General features: G+C 57.3%; 1 protein-coding gene across 3 annotated transcripts in view; it reads right to left on the reverse strand.

The window, feature by feature from the left end:
• AK1 (adenylate kinase 1) overlaps positions 1-19,751 on the reverse strand; it is a 35,563-nt gene extending 15,812 nt beyond the window's left edge. Inside the window, exons 1-8 of one of the 3 annotated variants that reach the window (XM_054007717.1) lie at positions 19,672-19,751; positions 12,775-12,961; positions 11,786-11,947; positions 10,660-10,832; positions 10,311-10,424; positions 9,157-9,348; positions 8,661-8,751; positions 7,180-7,259 (exon numbers count right to left, since the gene is read on the reverse strand). In XM_054007717.1, coding sequence (XP_053863692.1) covers positions 7,180-7,259; positions 8,661-8,751; positions 9,157-9,348; positions 10,311-10,424; positions 10,660-10,832; positions 11,786-11,947; positions 12,775-12,961; positions 19,672-19,731 — 1,059 coding nt within the window. In that variant the 5' untranslated portion in view covers positions 19,732-19,751. Of the gene's footprint in view, positions 1-3,841; positions 4,044-4,309; positions 4,418-7,179; positions 7,260-8,660; positions 8,752-9,156; positions 9,349-10,310; positions 10,425-10,659; positions 10,833-11,785; positions 11,948-12,774; positions 12,962-19,671 lie in introns of those variants that run through there. The other 2 variants (XM_054007720.1, XM_054007718.1) reach the window with 2 other exon arrangements.
• Positions 19,752-20,073: the final 322 nt, after the last annotated feature.

Here is a 20,073-nt window from a genome sequence, read left to right on the forward strand (position 1 = left end):
CTTTCAGGAGCTGCAGGATCAGACCCGCTGGCTTTCAATGGGGCACTGCAGCCTTTGCATCTCAGGCCACGCCGCTGAGCACTGGAGACAATGCCATGCGGGGGCCTGGGACTCAAGAGAGCTGGGTTCCGTGCCTGGCTTGTTAGAGGCCATGTGGTCCCAGCCCACAGACTCTGCAGGATCATTCATGCAGAGTAACACGTACACTGTAAGCTCAGAGCCTGTCTCTTCCCATGTGCTTGTACTGTACAGCACCAAGCACAGCGTGGCCTTGCTCCCGACTGGGCTGGGTGCAGCCATACTACCAATGATTAGCTCCACTATTTTTCCATTTTGAAAAGCCACCATAGTTCTCAGGAATGGTGCTAGATGGTTAGCCCTGCAGCTGGGAGCCCTCGAGGTACCTGCCGGTTAGAGTGATGTTTGGATGCATGGACTCCATCTTGACACTCTGATTCCCTGCCAGCTGAATGTCTGGCATCAACCATGTATTGGTAGCAGAGAAGCCGTGGGAATGCTCTGTCTGGACTCTCCAGTCCCCGGCTCAGAACATGATATGATTATGGCATAACTATGATGTATTTTATACAATATGGGTCATGTGAGATATCATTGAAAAGGTTATGATTGACTAAATATGATTAGCCTATTTGTATGCATGTAGCATTCTGGTATCTGAAGTTAGGAATATTGTCGATGCCTCTATTACAAATGTGTTCACACCTGGGGAACGCCCACTGGACAGAATGCAATCAGTCTAGATGGCTGGCTGGGAAGGGCCATTAGGGAAAACAATAGGTCTTAGAAGATGCTAATCTCCCACTGGGAAGCCTTCCTGAGGACGCTACAAGCAACCTCCGAGTTATGGCTGCTGTGACTCTACAGGGACATGTGACCAAGTCACTTGGTACTGGACTCCACCTTGGAATACCAGTGTTTTTCTACAGAAAGTCGGGAGACAAAGGGTTCCTGCCATATGCCAAAGCTATTTAAGGCAGGAGAGTGACATCGCCAGGGTTCTTCTCTGACTCCCTGCCCAAAGGAGACTGCTGGAAACACCTGAGGAACAAGGACTGTAACTGGGGAGACGGGCTGAACCCAGGCTAGAGGGGTTTCTAGCCTGTGAAAGGTATACCTGGGGTTTTAAGCTGCAAACAAGTGCAGCTTGCCCTCAAGAATCTCTGCAAACTGCCTAAATTAACAATTAGGGTGAGTATTTGCTACTCATAGCCAATCTCTTTAGTATATTAAGCTTAGATTGCGTTTTTGTTTATTTGCTAGGTAATCTGCTTTGATCTGTTTGCTATCCCTTGTAATCACTTAAAATCTATCTTCTGTAGTTAACAAACTTGTTTTTGTTTTGTGTACAGCCAGTATGTGGACATTATAACTGGGGGCAGAAAGCTGTTGCATATCTCCCTCCACATTGAGGGAGGGGGTGAATTTTATGAGCTTATGCTGTACAGTTTCCTGTGCAGTGCAAGACAGTATAACTTTGGGTTTACACTCTGGGGGGGGTGCATGCCTTGGGAACGGGGAGGTGCCTTAGCTGAGCCTTCCCATGCAGAGCTGATCTCAGCATCTGTGTGCCGCTGCAGCTGGGTGTGTCCCTACCTGTGTGATTGAAAGAACAAGCTTGGAGAGCTTAGTAACTTGTCGCAGCAGCACAGGGTGAGAGAGAGCCCAGGCTGGTGGGTCAGGGGGGCTCAGTGGTACACCAGTTCCAGGTGGCACCCCAGGGGGAACCTGTCACACATGCATCATCTCCCAAGCCCAGATGAATACACCTCTCCCTGTAGATTGCCATCCTCAGTAGCTAAACACATTGATAGTTGCTGGTGACTGCCCCATGCTGATTCGACACCTCCAGGTGGCCTGCCCCTCCCCCCCCCCCACAGCCATCTGACTGGCGGGGAGAAATTAAAAAGCAACTCCAAATGTCTGCAGTTGGAAATGAACCTGGCTCTTGTCCTCCACAGGACAATATCCACTTCCAAACTCCTCCTCCACCTGACTGCAAAGCACAAGGCTCTGTCTGTTGGGAAGCTGCGGTTCTTTCCAAGATACCCCCCAGTGAAACCCAACTGGGAACCATAGGTGCTGGAACTGGGGGTGCAGTAGCACCCCAGGCTAGAAGTGGTTTCCATCCAATGCAGGGTTCACAGTTCCATTCAATGGCTCTCAGCCCCCCCATATACAAACTGTTCCAGCCCCCCTGCTGGCAGGAGGTGTGGCTGGGGATTCCAATCACGAGTGAGTGAATTCAGGGCCTCGGACAGCGAGGGGCTCCTAGTGCCGTACAGGGAGGCTCCGTGCAAACTTCCCAACTTCTCACTGTTCCTGACCTGCAATCCCACCCAGCTACTCCCGTCCTGAGCCCCTCGCCCAGCTTGGCCAATGCACCTCAGTCCGGAGCTGCATCATCATCAATCCTGGAGCCTCTCTCCCACCACAGCCCTGCCAACACCCACAATCACCAACCCCCTCATTCCAACCCAGAGTCCCACAGAGCTCCACCAAGGCTCTTCTGTTCTGAGTGTAACACCCCCTGCTCTGGGCTTCCCACGGCTCAGTCAATACAACAGCCTTCAAACCTGCTACACCCGCAGCCGTTCCACTCTTGGGCACTGTAGCGGGGCGGCCTGGCTTCCAGGTGCCCCAGGAAGCGATGAGCCAGAACAGCCGCCAGAGTGGGCGGAGCCACCGCGGCCTGTCCCCGCCCCCTGGAAGTCAAGGGGCGGGACAGGAAGTATAAAGGCCAGGCCCCAGCGCTAGGTAGCTGGCCGGCAGCGGGAGAGGACAGACGCTGGTGCCCGAGCTCCCGCGGACCTGAGCCTGCCGAGAGCCCGGTATCCCGAGGAGGACTGGCCGAGCCTGCTGAGAGCCCGGTATCCCGAGGAGGACTGGCCGAGCCTGCCGAGAGCCCGGTATCCTGAGGAGCGGTCTGAGCTTCCCCCGCCGAGGGCCCAGAGGGAGCAACAGACCTACCTGGTGCTCGGGGCCCGGAGGAGCCCATGATCTGCGACCCAGCAGACGGAACTCAGGAGGAGCAGGTACCCATGGAAGAGGAGATGGGAAGTGGCCCGGGGATAGCAGACCCCGAACCCATGTCAGTGTGTTGCGGTCAGGATCCCCACTGACCGCGCGGCAGGCGGACTGCTGCGGATAGGGCCCCGGGCTGGAACACAGTGGAGTGGGTGGGCCTGTGTTCCCCCTGCCACCCCGCGCCGGGTGGCAGTCTCTCCTCCTCCTTGTCCAAGGGGCCTGGGCCCCTGACAGACTATCTGTTGGCTGCCCCGCCCTGACCTAGGGCCTGGGCTAACCCAAACTGACCCAGCCCCTGCACAAGGGTCTGGGCTCTGAACTGCTAATTGTGTGCTCAGTCCCTGCATAGGGGCCTGAGCCCTGAACTATCAATTGTGTGCTTAGCCCCTACCCAAAGGTCGGGGCCCTAACTGTTATTCGCTTTGGCCTGGCTTTCAGGCGCCCCAGGAAGGGACGAGCCCCACCCCGGAACTACTACAGGCCCCTCCTGTGTCCAGACTGGTGAGATACCCGGAGAGTGAAAGGGGAGCAAACAGCCACTGAGCCAGGCAGACAACACACAGGGAGCAGCAAAGCCACCCGCTACCACAGCCCGACACTCACAAGGCACAGCCAGCATTGCCCACACGTACTGACTCCGGCAGGCACGCAGAGAGCCCAGCAATGCTGCACCACCCACACAATGGCCACGCCAGCAGGCAGGCCCCCGGAATAATAGACTTTGCATTGCTCTTGCAGAGTCCAGCTGCACAAATCAAGGCCCCCTTGATAATCTTAATTAAGCCTCCCGACTTGCCTGGGTGTGGGGGAAGGTAGATATTGTCATCCAGATGAGCCACAGGAGTCACATGACCTGCCCAAGTTCATTGTGTGGCCGGGGCAGAGCTGGGATCAGAGGCCGGGAGTCCTCACTTCCAGACTCGAGCTTTCACCACAGTCACAGGCGAACCCAGACGCACACCCAGTGCACATGTGCAGCACAGCCAGCGACGGGATAAACATCAACTCGCCCGAGGAGCGCTGGGAACATGGACTGCTCGTGACAAACAGCGACGGACAGAGCCTGCCAGTACCAGCAGCTGCCCCGAGTTGGCTCACGAGCCAACTAACCGTCCCACCACCCTCCCGACCGGCTCCTGGGGCGGGAGAGCAGATGGGAAACAAAACAAGACGCCGAGCAGCAACCAGGAGGCGTCCAAAGCAACCCTCCCCTCCAACAAACCCCTGTTCCCCTGCGCAGGCCCGGGGGGCTTTGTGTACTGACCTCTCAGCGCTGGGATGCAGACGTGGCCGGGGGCAGAGAGCAGACAGGTCCGGTTCTGTGCAGCCAGCTGCCCTGCATGTCCTCCCTGGCTATTTTTACTCTACATATAACCCTGTCATCCGCACTGCATGCCGGGAGGGGGATTTCTCACAGCCTCTGAGCTGAGCCAGCAGAGAGACACCTGACTCCCGGGGATGTGATCTGCATAGCAATGATTTAGGGGCGAAGGGGGGAGTGTGCGGTGCAGACAAAGAGCCTAGTGAGCGCGAGAGCACAGAGGAGCTGGCTGGAGGCGCTGGAGTTACAGCAGGGAGAATGAGGCCAGGCTCAGCTCAGTTCTTGGGGCCCAGTCCTGCTCCCAGTGAAGTCAACAGGCAGGGCCAGAATTTGGCCCGTAATCCAGGGTGAGTCCCCTGAAGCCTGGTGGAGCTAATGCAGCTTTGCAGCGCTGTGACTGAGGTCAGAAGGGGGCCCAGCACGTTTGCACACATAAAGGAGGCTGGAGTGCCATGGCCTGACCCCCCTTTCCAGCACTGTTTGGAGTGCAGGGGGAAGGTACCATAGCTCTGGGGTGAGGTTCTCTACCCATCCCCAGATCAGCTGTAGCATGGGCAACACTACAGCAGGGCAAGCTTTCCCTACACGCAGCCCTGGAAATGTGCCCCGGAGGGACCCCCCCCCAGGGCTCAGGGGGGAGCTCAGTCTCCGCGTGCTGGTCGGCCCTGGGGAGGGCAGGTTTTGTGATGTGGCGAGTGGGGCTTCACCCTCCTGGGAACTGGCTGGAAATCCCCCCCTCCCCTCCCCAGGAAGGACCTTCCTGGGGGCAGACCAAACTGCTCCATGCTCAGTCTAAGGGCAAGAGCTCATCAGTTCACCAAGGGGGGCATTTTTTGCAGGTGTGGCTAAAACACTCCAGCTACAACAGCCTCTTCCTTCCACCGGCCAGGCCCCCAGACAGGCACAGCACAGCTCTGGGCCATAAGGGGGTCTCCTTGTCAGACCCATCAGACCCATCTGTCTGTCTCTCCCCATCGGATGGAAGGGGAAAGTAGCTCTTCCTGTCCCCTGCCCCCAGAACTGCACCCAAACAAGTGCTTTGGGGGAGTTAACCCCTGCACTGCTGGGCCCTGCTGCAGCACCAGGGCAAGCAACCTCCCAAAGGACTTGCCTGCTGCCTGGGGGCAGCAGAAATAGAATGGGGGAGCCATCCAGTGTACCAGGCAGTGCAGTTGTTAAAATGCTGCTGTAGGATCTTCTTCATCTTACTCCCTTTCTCTTGTGTGTCCAGGTGGAAGAAGGAAGCAGGAGCGAATGGTTAGAGCATAAGGAGCCAGGCCACTGGACTTTCATTCCCATCTCTGCCACTGCATTGCTGTGTGGCCTTGGGCAAGTCACTTCCCCTCAGTTTCCGCCCTGGGGAGAGTAGTTTGGGGAGTTGCGAGGCTCAAGTCCCTAGTGCATATAGAGTACTATGAGAAAGGCCACTCAGCACCTTGAGTTATTGCTCCTGGATTATTCACTGTTTATTTACTTCTGTTGTGTGTGTTCACCTACTCTGAATGCCAAGAAGTGATGCCAAGTAGTAACAGAGTAACAGTTACTGATCTGGTGCATTAATACAGCCCCGGGCCTTGGAGGCGTCAGAATGGCCGGGCGCCAGCTCTGGGCCCCATTGTGCTAGGTGCTGTACTGCCTCTAGGAGCTTGCAATCCTGTGTGAGGCCTGAAGGAACCACCCTGGTGGGCGGGAAGCAGGGGGCGGGGGTTATAATCCCAGCCTGGTCTTTCAAGCAATGACAGCATTTGGATGCTGAGCCATTAGAAACCATTTCTTCTGGGCAGGCTCCACAGTGGACGCTGCGCAACTGAGGGCGAGCACATCCCCCAGCGGCCCCAAGACAAGGGCCATGTGGAATTCATTCCCCTGCCCCAACTAAGCCAGCCCAGCCTGACGACGCTGCACCTCCGTCTCCCAGACAATCCAGGGATGGCTCAGGCCAGCTGCTCTGCCTCCCGCCTGACACGCCCACCCACACCCCTCCTTGCTGGGGGCAGCGTGTGTGGCCCCTGACACTCAGCCGGGGCTTGCAGTCAACACAGCAGCAGGAGAAAACAGGGCCCAGAGGAGAGGAGCCTGTCAGCCGCCCGGCTCAGCACAGCCTATGGCGTGTGAGGGATCGGCTAGCCCCCCTGTGCACACACAGAGCCTAAAGTGGTCTGAAAAAAGTGGGGGGGTCTCACAAGCGGGGAGCCGCAGCTGTGGTAAGACAGGGTTTAAAGTGCGGAACCTCAGCAACCCCGTTCGATGTTAAATGTTCCCTTTGTCGAACTGCAACCCCTTCTGAGTTCCCCAACCCCACATGCACTTGGAGCATTGGCCACGTACCTGCAACTGCTTACTCGCCCCACAGCTCTCCCATTAGCCCGTCTCCTCTCGCTCACACAGCATCACACACACAGACACACATCAGGCTCCCGCCCCTTCCATCCCCCCACCCAGGAGTCACTTAGAATTATCAGCCCATCCCTCTGGGGCTCACCATCCAGCGCTGCTTCTCTTCCTGTGGGATCCCCTTCCCCATTCTCTATCCCCCTCCTCTCCCTGCCCCATTCTCTCCTCACCGCCCACCCTGCATTCTCTGTTCCCTGCTCTGGGCTGCGGCTGTTCCTGACCTCAGCCCACTGGCTGCTGATGGCTCCAGCATGTGGACTCTGCTGTGTGTTTCCACAGGCCCACGGGAGCGTCCCTGGTTCCTGTTTTTCATCCTTCAGGAGGAAGTTTTGTTAGTTTCCAATCCCGGTCCTGGAAATTCCAATGGCATCTCACTTAGGCTCCTAGCTGGAGCCTGGGGAGCGTCCCTGCGGCCTTACCTGCCCTTCCTCATCTTCCTCCTGAGGGTGTTCTCTGTCTGCACCATAAGGCGAGTCTAACAGAGCCAACTGCGGGGACCCTAAACCAGAGAGATAAACAGTCACCAGGAAGCCATGTCAAACACCCCCGAGGGCTTGTGGGGGGGAGGGTTGACAGGTCTCTGACCTGCCCTTCAGACACAAGGGGAGTGCTGGCAATGGGACGGGTTTGGAGTCTTCTCAGATCAGCATCCATAAGTGTAGTTGTCTGTCAGAGCCATAACTAACCCTCTGTACCTTAGGAGACCCCCATCCCATCCCACCCCACCCCTGGCTCCTTCCACCCACTACACACGCATTTCCGTGTTCCTCTCAGGGTTATCGGCGCCAGCTGTGCCGATCTGTTCCAGGATCAGTTTGCCGCTGCGGGAGCCCAGGTACGGCACCCTCTTAGGATTGGTTTGCAAGAGGCGACGCTGCACAGTGAGGGGGAGTTAAAGGGCTGATCTGTAGGGCCCTGCAGAGCCACAGTGGCTGCCTGCAGCAGATATTAAAGGGAGTGGGTGGGGATGAGCTCCGTGTCGCAGCGAGATTAGTCCAGGGGCGGTGCATGGTGGGTGTGTGCAGGCACATGGGCACCAGCAGCAAGCTAGAGCAATGGGATTGATGGTAGACGAGTCCGAGAGGAGCTGGAAGCCCCTGTAGGTTAGATGTGGGGAGCCAGGGACCTGCCGGGGGGGGCGGTGCCACATTAATGGATCCTTTCCAAACTGTCCAGGAGGAGGCAGAGATGCACAGACAATGTACTGCAGACAGCATGACCCAGTGGGCAGGACACCGGCCTGGGTGTCAAGAGCTCTGAGGTCTATTCTTGACTGCCATTGGCTTGCCATGTGACCTTGGGCAAGTCACATGATGCCTCCGTGCCTCAGTTTCCCTATTGAGGTAGTATGGCTTACCCCATGTTATAAGGCGCTGTGCACTTGGCGGTAGTGTCTCCCTGGTAACTACAGGAAGTAAGGTCAGCTCCCTGGGCCGTGCACAAGTCAGCGGTCAAGTCTCCCACCCACCTCTCTCATGGTGCCACTGGGCGAACCCCCAGACAAATCAGCAGGACTGCAGAGCACCGGCAAGGCTGGGAGACAGGTGGGGCAGGAGTGCACCGCTTTGTGGGGCTCACGCAATCCAAGGGCTGGAGCTACCTCCAAGTCGCAGGGACTCCCACGAAGTGAACAAAGACTCCAGGGTGCATCACTGCCTGAGCACCTCCATCGCCTCCCCCACTAGCTATGCCTCGGCTCTCGCAGAGGCAGGAGGGGATGGGAGCCCCCAGAATTAGCTCCGATTCCGAAAGCCGGCCGTAAGGGGCTAGCCCTGTGCAGAGCGGGCCGGGGGGTCCCATCTGGACGTGGAGTTACAACTCCCAGGGCTCTGCGTTCCCGTGGGCAGCCCAGTTCCCTTGGCCAGTCACCCTGACTGCGCCTAAGGGGCTCCGCTCTCACCTGCTGCATCGATGCCATGTGGGAAGAGCCGCTCCTGAACCATAGAGCTGATGTCACCAAATACGTCGTCCTCCTCTCTGTCTGCGTCAAACTGAAAGAGGAAAGACAGACAGAGACGGCCGTCAGTCGGGTTCTGGGGGGCGGGGGAGGGGTGTGGTGGGGGAAAGGAGATTGGGAACCCCACTCCACTCTGGGGTTCAGGACTCCCCCACCGTTAATCCCACCTGCATCTCAGACGAGCGAGACCTCAGGGCCACAGTGCACATTAGACAGGTCAGTGCACCTGTGAGCATGCCCCATGCTTACCCTTTGTGATGAGTACAAGAGACCTGGAGCCAGTATGTGTCAAGACCCTCAATGAAGTTGGTAACCAAGACGTCAAGACCCAAGGCTTGGATCTGTGCAAGACCTGGTGTCTCGGACGGCTGACTAGACCAGCTTCAGTGGGAAAGGCAGTGTCCCAACCCAGGCATGGGCTGCCCTGACGGAGCCTTACCCGGACGATGACGCTCTTGTCCTGGTAATATTTCACAATCAGTGGGATGTTCTGCTTGAAGGTCTCCACCCTCCGGTCAATGGCATGGGCGTTATCGTCCGGCCGGCCCTGCTCCTGCGCCCGTTTCTCCAGACGCTGCCGGAGACGTTGGTTGGAGCAGGCCAAGAAAACCACCAGGTCTGGGGAGCCTATCTGCCAGTGAGAGAGACGAGCACCCGATGGCAATACAGCGGTGATCCCTTCCCTCTGGGGGGCTCTGGGGAGTCCTTGATGGGCCCGACAGGGCTCTGAGGATTTCAGGGCTCCTTGGGATCCGAGACCCCATCGCCAAAGGGCTCTAATGGCTCCCAGCCCCTCCGCATCAACACCCCCCGTTCCGCAGAGGAGCTGCACGTCTCCAATGAGTCCTGCTATCCCACAGAGGGGTCTGGAGAGCCCCAGGGCATCCCCAAATCAGCCTGTCCCTGTCCCTCAGGGGCTAGAAAGTCCAGGCATTCCCAGTACCCTCAGGGCTGAACTGAGTCGATCATGATCATATCTGGGACCCTGAGCACAGACGTGACTCCTCCCTCTGTGGCGCTGGCCAGGCTCTCACCGTCCTCCGGCACTGCAGGAACAACGGCAGGTGCCTGACGTGTCCTCGGAGAGGAGGGGCACTACCATGGCAGCTCCAAAGCGCAGGCTGACACCCGGTGCAGAGGGTCCAGTGGGACCAAAGGTGTGTGTCTTAGGAGAGGAGGGGAAAACAGAGCCATGCACCTGCCCTTGGCCAGCAAAGGGTCACCGAGAGCAACGGTCTTTGTCCTCTGTGTAGCTGGGTTATGCCAGGCCGTGCCCTGTATCCTCAGAGAGCAGAGCCTGGAGCAGGGGCATACGCCCTTAGGGGGGGAGGAGGGGGCAGAACGGAGGGGCTCCGCCAACATCCAATAACCAGAAAAAGGGACAGGACAAAGCAGCACATCCAAGGAGGATAGCGCCAGGTGAGGGGATGCTCTTCGGAGAGGCCCGGGGCACAGGGTGTCAGAAGAGGGGCACACACCGTCAGAGCGGGCCCCAGGGAGTCGGTGCCTGGTGAGGGCGCAGGGAAAGGGGCAGCCCAGGACGGACAGGAAAGCCTTGTAAAGCCCCTTTGTTTATCCACAGCTGCACCTCACCTGCTCCTCGAAGGTGAAGGCCTGTCCTATCTCCCGCGGGAACCCGTCCACCACGAAGCCGTTGGCGTCTTGCTGCTTAATGAACTGCCGCTTCAGCTCCTCAATGGTAGTTTCCTGCAAGGCAAAGAGACCTCTCAAGGGGCTGGTAATGGGGGATGGAGACCGAGCCTCTCACCTACAGGCCACTGGGCTGAACCCAGCCCGGCTCAGACGGGATCAAAAAGTCATTCCCAGTTGGCGGTTGCCGGGTGGCCCCTGACTGCAGAAGGCAGGGAGTCTCTTGCGGGCTGCCTGGATGCCCCCTCGGGCTGCGCTGAAGAGGTGATAGGAAGCTCTGGCCATGACTCACGGGTGGGGCCAGTTCCCCGTTGGCGATGATCTTGGCGATCAGCTCCCACTTCCTGTCGCTGGTGGCGTGGTGGATCAACTGGTTGCGCAGGATCTCACCGACCGAGATGCAGACGAAGCCGAAGTGGGAGGCCATCTTGGTGCTCTGAGTGCCCTTCCCGCTGCCAGGGCCCCCTGCCAAGCAAGAGAGGGTCAAGGAGGCATCCGTGCCTGAGCACCCCCAAGCCTCGGCCAACAGGCTCTTTCCTTGCCTGGCCAAGGTTTTCCCCAAGGGGTACGTGCGTGCAAGTAAGTTACCTACTAGCAGCTCTGGAAAAGCTCAAGTGGTAATGGCCGTGTTCTTCGAGCAAGAGAACATGGGTTCTACTCCTGGTTCCCCAGATATTCATGGATTTATCAAGCCCCTGGGTCTGTTGTCTGCAGCATGCGCATTCAACACAGGTGCCAGGGTCGAGTCCCCTGTATGGGATTAGCCAACTTTGGGCTTCTTCACTGAACTGCTGAAGGCAGCTGAGTTCCTGCCATTGAATACAAAGGCCTGGTTCTTCTCTCACCTACACCGGTGTAAATCAGGAGGAAACCCGTGGAGTTTCACTGATGTAAGTGTGGGAGAAGCTGGCTGCAGGCATTAAAGGGGTAGGAGGCCATTTCCCCCAAAATAGCTACACTAGCAACAACATATGTAAGTGAGACAACAACCAAATGCCCTCCAAACTCATCAGGAATGGTGGGGAAATAGAGAAGGAAGCAGCCGTCCTTAGGGGAATAATGATCCTTCTCCAGCGCCTCCCATTCCAGGATCTCAAAGTGCTTAACACATATTTATGAATTAACCCTTTCCAGCCCCCCAGCAAAGCAGTGCAGCATTATGCCCATTTTACAGATGTGGAAACTGAGGCTTGTAAATTGTCCTCTTCCTTAGTATGTGGCTGTCTAATAGGGAAACCCACTGGAGATTACAGGACGCTTCTTCATTTGTCTCCCATCTCTATCTCCCCGTCCTTCCTCTGCCTTTCTTCTCCCCTCCCTCTCCCTCTCCCATGCTCAGTTATTCCTCCGCCTCTCCCCAGAGGGATTACCCAAGCTACATGGCTCATCCCACAGCTGTAGGTAAGCAAGTTTCTCACCAATCACAAAGATGATTTTGGGGCGGGGTCTACTGGGGTCGAAGACGTCATACTCCTGGATCAGTCCAGTGGACTCTGTCATGTCCGAGTCACTCTCGATGGAGAACTGGCTCTGGATGGGTGGCAGGCACCCATTCCGGCGGTATGGCCCTGCAAGAGGGTCTGCAAGAGAAACCAGGGGCAATGCATCAGCTGCAGTGGGACTGCACATGGTCCACTGGGAGGAGGGGCTGGATATGGGGCAGGGAGCGGTTGGAGGGGGCGGAGGTTCTGGGGGACGGTCAGGGGACGGGGAACGGGAGGGGTTGGGTAGGCATGGGAGTTCCAGGGTGGTGGTGGATGGGGTCAGGGCAGTCAGGGGACAGGGAGCGGGGCGAGTTGGGTAGGGGGTAGGGTCCTGGGGGGCAGTTAGGGTGGGGGGGGTCTCAGGAGGGGGTGGTCAGGGGACAAGGAGCGGGGGGGTTGATGGGTTGCAGGTTCTGAGGGGGGCAGTCGGGGGCAGTAAGTGGGTTGGGGTCGGATGGGGGGGGGAGAGACAGGCACGTGGGGCTTATACTCACCGCGCGGTTCCCAACCGGGTCTTCGGTGGCACTTCGGCGGCGGGGGGGGGATGGTGTCTTCACTTGCTCCAGGTGAAGGACCCACCGCCGAAAACCCGGAGTGAGTGAAGACCCCCCCACACACACACTGCCGAAGTGCCACCGAGGACCCGGTAGGGAACCGGTTTTTAGGATTTGGGGAGCTCATCACTGCAGGTGTGCATGCAGGTGGGCAACAGGTGTGTGCCTGGGCATGTGCAGGTGCACACAAGTCTGTGCCAACCTGTTGGCAGACATGCTCACGCATGTGCACTGGGATCTGTGAGCATTTGCACCTGCATGGTCTTTGTGTTGTTTGCACGTACTCAGGCCCCCGAGAAAGTTTGCCCACGAGCAGTCCTGCCCGATCCCCCCGACTCTGAACAGATGCCAGTTCAAGGTGCAACTCACCTGTCCAGAAAATGGGTTTCTTCCCTTGCCCGCCATTGATGGGGGGTAGGGTCCGCCGCTCCTGGCCAATGAAAGTGTCCCATTGCACCTTCTCGGGACCACCCAGCTCCCGAACCTTCTGCAAGCAGCACTCCAGGTAGTCGATGGGGTCTTCAGGGCAGTAATACATCAAGCCCGTTAACATGCTCTGGGAAGGAAGCAGACACAGGTCAGACATGAGAGACAGCAGGGAAAAGAGAGGGAGAACTGGGTGGCGAAATTCTGCAGAGCAGGTGGGCCGGTGATGAAATCTGTGGAGTGCTGGGATCATCTCTGCCTGTTCCTGCTGGGTGGCTGCATGGCTCTGGTGTACTAGAAGGAGGGATGGAGATGAGGGAGGCGCATGTCCCTCCAGGAGCCTAGCAGGACACCATATAGCCCAAGTCCTGGCGTGTGTTTATGCTCAGAGACTCACACTTTCATTACACTGGTGGGTGCCTTGGTTTTACTGTGCTTGACGGCTGCATATTTTGCAGTCCAAGGAGATAGTGAGCAAGGCCTGGCTATTCTCAGGTGTGAGGGGGCACCTTCCTCTGAAACCTTTGCTACTGATGGCTGCAAATACCTGACACTGGGCTGGCTGGACCATAGGGCTGATCCAGCCTGGCAGTTCCTAGAAGAAGGAAAAGCGACCCAGGGACGTCCGTCACAGCAGCACTCAGCCAAAACACAAATGCACCCATCGGCAGGAAGAAAAAGGAAGCCGCAGAAGGGCTCTAAACCAAGCTGATCTCTACAGAGATTCCACGGGGCTATGAGCAGACTCCTCCCAGCTTCCTTTAGGGATTCAAGGCAGGAGAAGGGCTCTCTGGGGCATGGCATGGCAGTGGCAGCCTGCAGATTTCTCATGAACTCTGCAAAAACCTGGCTAATGTGGGTGCTGGACAGAAAAGGGGGACAAGAGAGTGGCAGAGAGGTGGACAAGCACACACCCAGTGGCCAAAGTTGGTACTGCAGAGCAGGGGGATTACTGTATCTGGGGAGCCCTCCAGAGAAGGAAAGCACTGGAAAGGGGCCCCAAAAGAAACTCCACCCCCAGGGGTTTTAGCAGCACAATGTAGGGGACATGGGAGAGGTTTGCTGGGGGCAGGAAGGACCTTTGAGGATCTGGGTCAAAACCACTCGTGTAACTTATATCCCAATCCACACCTGAATTACCTCCTCTGTCCGTACCACGCCACAGTTCGGGGAAAGACCCGCACCAAGACACAGCCGCCTTTCCCCAGGGAGCTCCAGCACAGAGCTAGGATTAAACCACCTCCCTACATAGCAAGGCAGGGAGTCCGCTGCTTCGAACAGGGCGATGGGAGTGAAGAGACCTGGGGTTTGTGTCTGGCTCTGCCACTGACTCACTGTTGACCTTGGTTAAATCACTTCACCTCTCCAGGCCTGTTTCCATCTTTGTCACACGGAGCTAATGAACCTGGCCCACCCTCAGGAACGGTGCAATTACAGCGCAGCATCCAGCCTCCTCTCTCCAGCAACGTTATACCACGTTCTTTCTGCTTGCTGGCAGCCAGCACTGTGTAGCCTCCGCTATTACAGCATCTGCTCTAGCGAACCACCGTCGTGCTGGGCCCACTACACTGAGACATGACTCGCCTGCGATATTCTCTGGGCTAGCGCACAGCTTCCGAGCACTGAGACGTGACCTAGCACAGAACAGCACCTGGGAACCAGCCCAGAGACACAGCTCCAGCACATTGGCTGTGGGTCAGATTCTGCAGCTCACACCAGGGAAGGAACTCAGGAGAGCGGTGGAATAAGGGTCTACTTGGCGTGAGTGATGGGGGTGGAATCCAGCCCTATCTTATCAGTGCTTAGCAGAGCAGATATCCTTAAAGCACTTTGCAAATATTCACTAACGAATCCTCTTATCAGCCTGCCGAGGCAGGTACCTACAGAGGAGAGAAGTGAAGCATAGAGAAGTGACATGACTTGCCTAAGGAGGCAAAGGGCCAATAGAAGAGGTAGGAAAGAGAACCCAGGTGTCCTGATTCCCCCTGCTCCAACCCCTCAGCTCACCTGTGTCTCTCTCAGTGTGTGGTATCCAGGGGTGCTAGGCCTGCAACACCACTGCATGACGTTCCCAGGGATAAGCAAGGAGCAATAATGAGAGACAAGTGCAGTCTCTGAGCCACATGACCACAGGGTCGCCTACAGCCCTGTGGCCCTCGGACTATCGTGCAGGTGGGAAGATCGCCTTCTTTGATTCCCACTGGCGCTGGTGCTGCTGGCAATGCTGCTCGCTTGTTATATTAATGAACCACAGCTCGCTCATTTCCACGTCAGTGTTTGCTAACAGCCATGATGAGAAGCTGCAAGCGCCTCCAACCACTCGAAGCAGCTAGGAACAAAATGTGGGGGGGGGAGCACGGACGCTCCAGCCCAGCCACGGGAACACACAGCCTGTGTTGGGGGGAGAGGGGTGCACCTGGCAGGATCAAAGGCAACTGCAGGGGATATGAGTGCCACAGCTCCTTTCAAAGTGGATCCTTCAAAGCGCCGTTGCGTGAGAGAGCATAGGCCTGGGAGCGGTGAGTGCTCCAAGCCAGGACACAGAAGTTTGCAGGTTGCTATGGGCCCCGTCCGGAAGAGTCTTCTGCCATTGGAGAATAATAAATCCCTAGCTCTTGTCATCAGGCAAACGCCAAGCGCTCGGCAAAGATTTGAGAGTTGCAGATGTTAGGGCCAGAAGAGATTATTAATCACCCAGTCTGTCTGCCCTCCTGTAGGACACAGGCCAGAGAATCTCAGCCCGTTACCCCTCTACTGTGCCCAATAACTAAAGCACATCTTCTGGGAAGGTGTCCAGTCTTGTCTTGAAAACCTCACCAGACGGAGAATCCACCACTGCCCTGGAAGGTTGTTCCTATGGTTAATCACCCTCACTGTTAAACAAAATGGCGCCTTATTTCTACTCTGGATTTGTCTGGCTTCAGCCTCCAGCCACTGGTTCTCACCATACCTGTGCATTCAAGGGCCAGTTAGGGATTTTTTCCCCACAGAAGTCCCTATACGCAGGGAGCCAGGCTCGGAGAGAGGAAGGGACTCGCTCAAGGCCGTAGAGAGCATCAATGATAAAACCGGGAAGGGCACTCAGGGGCTCCCCCCTCATCACTTCACACCCTTGCACCGAGAGCCCTGCTGGGGGGTGGGGGTGGCGCTGCACTCGGACAAGGCTTGGACTGAACATTATTCTACAGGGCCACTCTTGCTGAGCCCCTCCCCCCACGTGCCTTTTCATGCCCTTCCCCAAGTCCCTCCTGACTCTCTTCCCCACATCTTGGAGGATGAATTTCTAGAGCTGGGCGAGGATTGGGGGCAGGAAGAGGCAGCGAGACGCCAAAGCGACGGGTGCTGTGTATGACTCCTGAGAGAACGACGAGTCAGCCATTCTGCCCTGACGTGCCAAGGTGCCTGCAGGATCGGGGCCATCGAGCAGCTCGCAGGGTCCTGGCAAGTTGCTGAGGCAGCCCTTAGAATTAACCCTTCAGTGACCCAGGTACCAAGCTCTGGATGCAATTTTGAATGGGCAATGAAATAAACAATGACCTCACACAGCCTGCAACATCCCCCTGAAAAGCAAACAGTCACGCCCATCAGGGAGGGGACCGGACTGGGGCTCTCCATTCACAAGCCTGGATCACACTCTATCCCATACTGGAAGCAGCTGGACTCTTTCTAAGAGGAAACACTCCAGCAAGCCACGTGCTGAAAGCCAGAGTGCCAGTGTCACCAGCGTGGCTGAACCACACGCTGGTTTTGGAACCTGGGAGCCCTGCAGTGGAGGATGGTAGGAGACCACAGGGTTTTCTTCCAGCCTGTTGTCCCAGTAACAACGTTAGCGCTTTCCATACACTGTCAGTCCACCCAGCGCTCGGGCAAGGGAGAGCAGTCTCGTGCATTATGCCCACATGGCAAATGGACAGACTGTGGTGCACACACACCGAATCCAGGCTGCCCAAAAACATTGCCAGAGGACAGACAGATACAGACACACAAACGCATCGCATCATTAATATCGATTTTTTTGAATTCCTGGAATGCTCTGGGCTGTTGAGAACTAACCAGCACGCAGCAGGAAAGTCATCCTAATGCTGCAAGTATTGGTGACACTCAGGGTCCACAAAGCAGAAACGCCTCTGTTCGCCTCCCTGCGCTGGGGCCACTCAGGTTCTCTTATCTACAACGGTGACATTTACACCGGTACAGTGGGTCCACGTGAAGCTTCAGGTTAAGGGTGTAAGTGCTGGAGGGGCTTTGAATTTCACCCTTCCTTAGGAACAATCTACAGCTTTCTGCAGTGGGGAACGCCAATCCTCATGCTTCAAGGCATAAGGTGATCACCAGCTGGGGTCAGGATGAAATTCTTCTTCCTGGTGCAGAACTGATCAGGTGCATAATAGACAGGGACTATAGAAACCAGAGGGAGATTTGGGCCAGATCTCTGGGGCTTTATGTTCTCATTTTGTTTCTGCCTCTGCTCAGCTCTGTGTTTTAAAGCCAGCTGTTACTGGAAAACCAAAGGAAAGCCCCTCCGAAAACACTAGTAAGGTTATTAGCGTCAGCTGCTCCTGCTGCAGCCCATTGTATAGCTGCTCCATAATATTCCTCCCGCTGCCATCGTAGGAGCCCAAAAGTATGGAGCTAATTTCGCGGCACATGCCACCCTCGGCCTTATTTGTAAGGACAGTGGTGAGTGTCTCAGTTAATTCAATAATCGAGACTGTCTGATGCTGGCCTTGTTGCTATGCTGTTAGTGCTTCGTATACATCAGGCCAAACTCTCGACTCCATTACACCAGCGTAAATCAGGAGTCCATTGAAATCAGTAAAGTTGCTCTGCATTTAGGTTGTAGCTCGTGAATGGTTCTTCTGCTCTTCCCCCCGCCCTCCGCCCCCCTCCAGCACGGCCTTGTCAATCTGTCAAACCAAGATATGCAGTCACACTTCATGGGGGTGTTGTGGGGGGGGGGGGAAGGAAGCCCCCCTCCCAAATCAAACAGCTGAGAGATCACTCAAGCAGCTGCCCCTTTCAAATGTACAGCAGTTTTGAATTCTATACCGGATGCTCCTGCTGGTGAATGGGACGCTGGATCAGTACATCAGCTAGCTGCTTGTGGAAAAATACCCAGATGCCAAACGGGTAACAATGCCATCCCTGAGAGTAACCCCACAAAACCCCACGAAGACTAACGGGGTCAGTTCAGCTCTGGATTCTGAGTCTCCGCTCACCTACCCTGGGTTAGATCCAGGGAGAGACACTGGGGCAAGCAAGAGGAGAATCAGGCCCATTCTCTCAATCCACACACTGCATTGCCTGGATTCGAAGGGCGAGGAAGCAGGCACCTCTCTGTAATTCTGCCTAGAGTGAAAGCCTGAATGATGCCAAGAAGGTTGGGGAGGCCAGAAAGCCATCGGGAGAGCCCACATCCTCAGCACGGGTGGGAAATCCACACATGCAGATTTATTGCATCTCTAATCAGGACAGGACAGCGCTGGAGGTGGCAGGTTTCCGGATCAGAGAGGGCTTGGCCATTCCTATCTTCCTTTGAACCTGCCTCTTCTGAGCCTCACCAACTGCTGGATGTGCCCGGGCAAAACATACTGCCCATTGAACCAGATATAGCCAAAGCCTCCGTTCAGAGGTAGGGTGGGGAAGGGGACGTGGGGAAAGGAAGCAGAGGGAGGGGTAAAGCAGATGAGGGCACAAAAGAAGGTGGGTTATTCAAGAGCAGGAGGATTCAGGGTGAAGGGGCACCTACAGAGAGGGAGGGGGAGGGTCTACAGGCAAGAGTGGGGATTGGGACGAAGGTAAATGAGAAGGGAGTAATTGAACAAATCATACAGGGGAAGGAGGTAAAAGGGGAGACAGGGGAGAGGGGACAGGGTGAGAGCGAACGGAAGGAGTCCAGGGATACGAGGGGAGAGCGGACTAGGGGTGCTGGTGGAGGGCATGGTATATGAGGGGAGGGGAATACTATAAAGGTGCTGGAGGCCGTGAGGTATGAGGGGAGGTGAAGGGGAGGGATGTAGAGGGAGGGTGGCTGGGGAAAGGTGGTGTGAGGGGAGGTGGAGGGGAGAATGTGGAGGGAGGGGTGGCAGAGGACGGGGCTTTGAGGGGAGGTGGAGGGGAGGGATGTAGAGGGAAGGTGGCAGAGGATGCAGGTGTGAGGGGAGGTGAAGGGGTGGGTGGCAGAGGATGGGGCTTTGAGGGGAGGTGGAGGGGAGGGATGTAGAGGGAAGGTGGCAGAGGATGCAGGTGTGAGGGGAGGTGAAGGGGTGGGTGGCAGAGGACGGGGCTTTGAGGGGAGGGATGTAGCAGGAGGGTGGCAGGGGACAGGGGGTATGAGGGGAGGTGGAGGGGAGAATGTGGAGGGAGGGTGGCAGAGGACAGGGCTTTGAGCGGAGGTGGAGGGGAGGGATGTAGCAGGAGGGTGGCAGGGGACGGGGTATGAGGGGAGGTGAAGGGGAGTGATGTAGAGTGAGGGTGGCAGAGGACGGGGGTGTGAGGGGAGGTGAAGGGGAGGGTGGCATGGGGACGGAGTATGAGGGGAGGTGGAAGGGAGAGATGTAGAAGGAGAGTGGCAGGGGGTATGAGGGAAGGTGGAGGGGAGGGAAAGGCGGGGGCACGGGGTATACGGGAGGGGTACACGGGGTATGGGGCTTGGGGAGGGGTTACCGGGGATGGGAGTGGGCTGGGCTCTGGGGTCCCCGGGGCTCTCTGTGCAGAGGGGGCTGGAGCTGCACCCGGACCGGGAGAGCCTGGGACCCCCGGCGCTTGGCTGGGATCTCCCAGCGCGGAGCGGGGCGCAGCCCCTCAGCCCCAGGGCCCGTCCCCTGCCCCGGCGCTCACCTCGAAGAGCTGCGGGATCGCTCTCCGCGAGAGATAGTCCTTCGCCTCCGCCGCGGTCATGCTGCAGCGCGCAGCGCCGGCCCGGCCGGGCAGGCTCCTCCCGTGGGCTGGGGCAGGAGGAGCCGGGTCCTGCCCCTCCCCTGCGCCCGTGGCTGTGACAGGCGCCCCCTCCCCTTCTGGGGGCGAGGGTCGGGAGACCGGGCTGCAGGGACCCACCTTGGAGGGGGTCTGGGAGCTGCAGGCTGTGGGTCCTGAGCTCTAGGATCTGGGGGGTGGAGGCCTGGGGCTGGGAGCTATGGGGCTGGGGCTGCGGGGGGGGGGCAGGGTGATGTCTCTCTGGAGGGACTGGGGGGCTACAGGTTGTGGGTCGGGGGAGATGCAGGCTGTGGGGCTGGCGCTGCA

Source organism: Malaclemys terrapin, chromosome 17 (assembly GCF_027887155.1).
Source record: "Malaclemys terrapin pileata isolate rMalTer1 chromosome 17, rMalTer1.hap1, whole genome shotgun sequence".
Classification (NCBI taxonomy): Eukaryota; Metazoa; Chordata; order Testudines; family Emydidae; genus Malaclemys; species Malaclemys terrapin.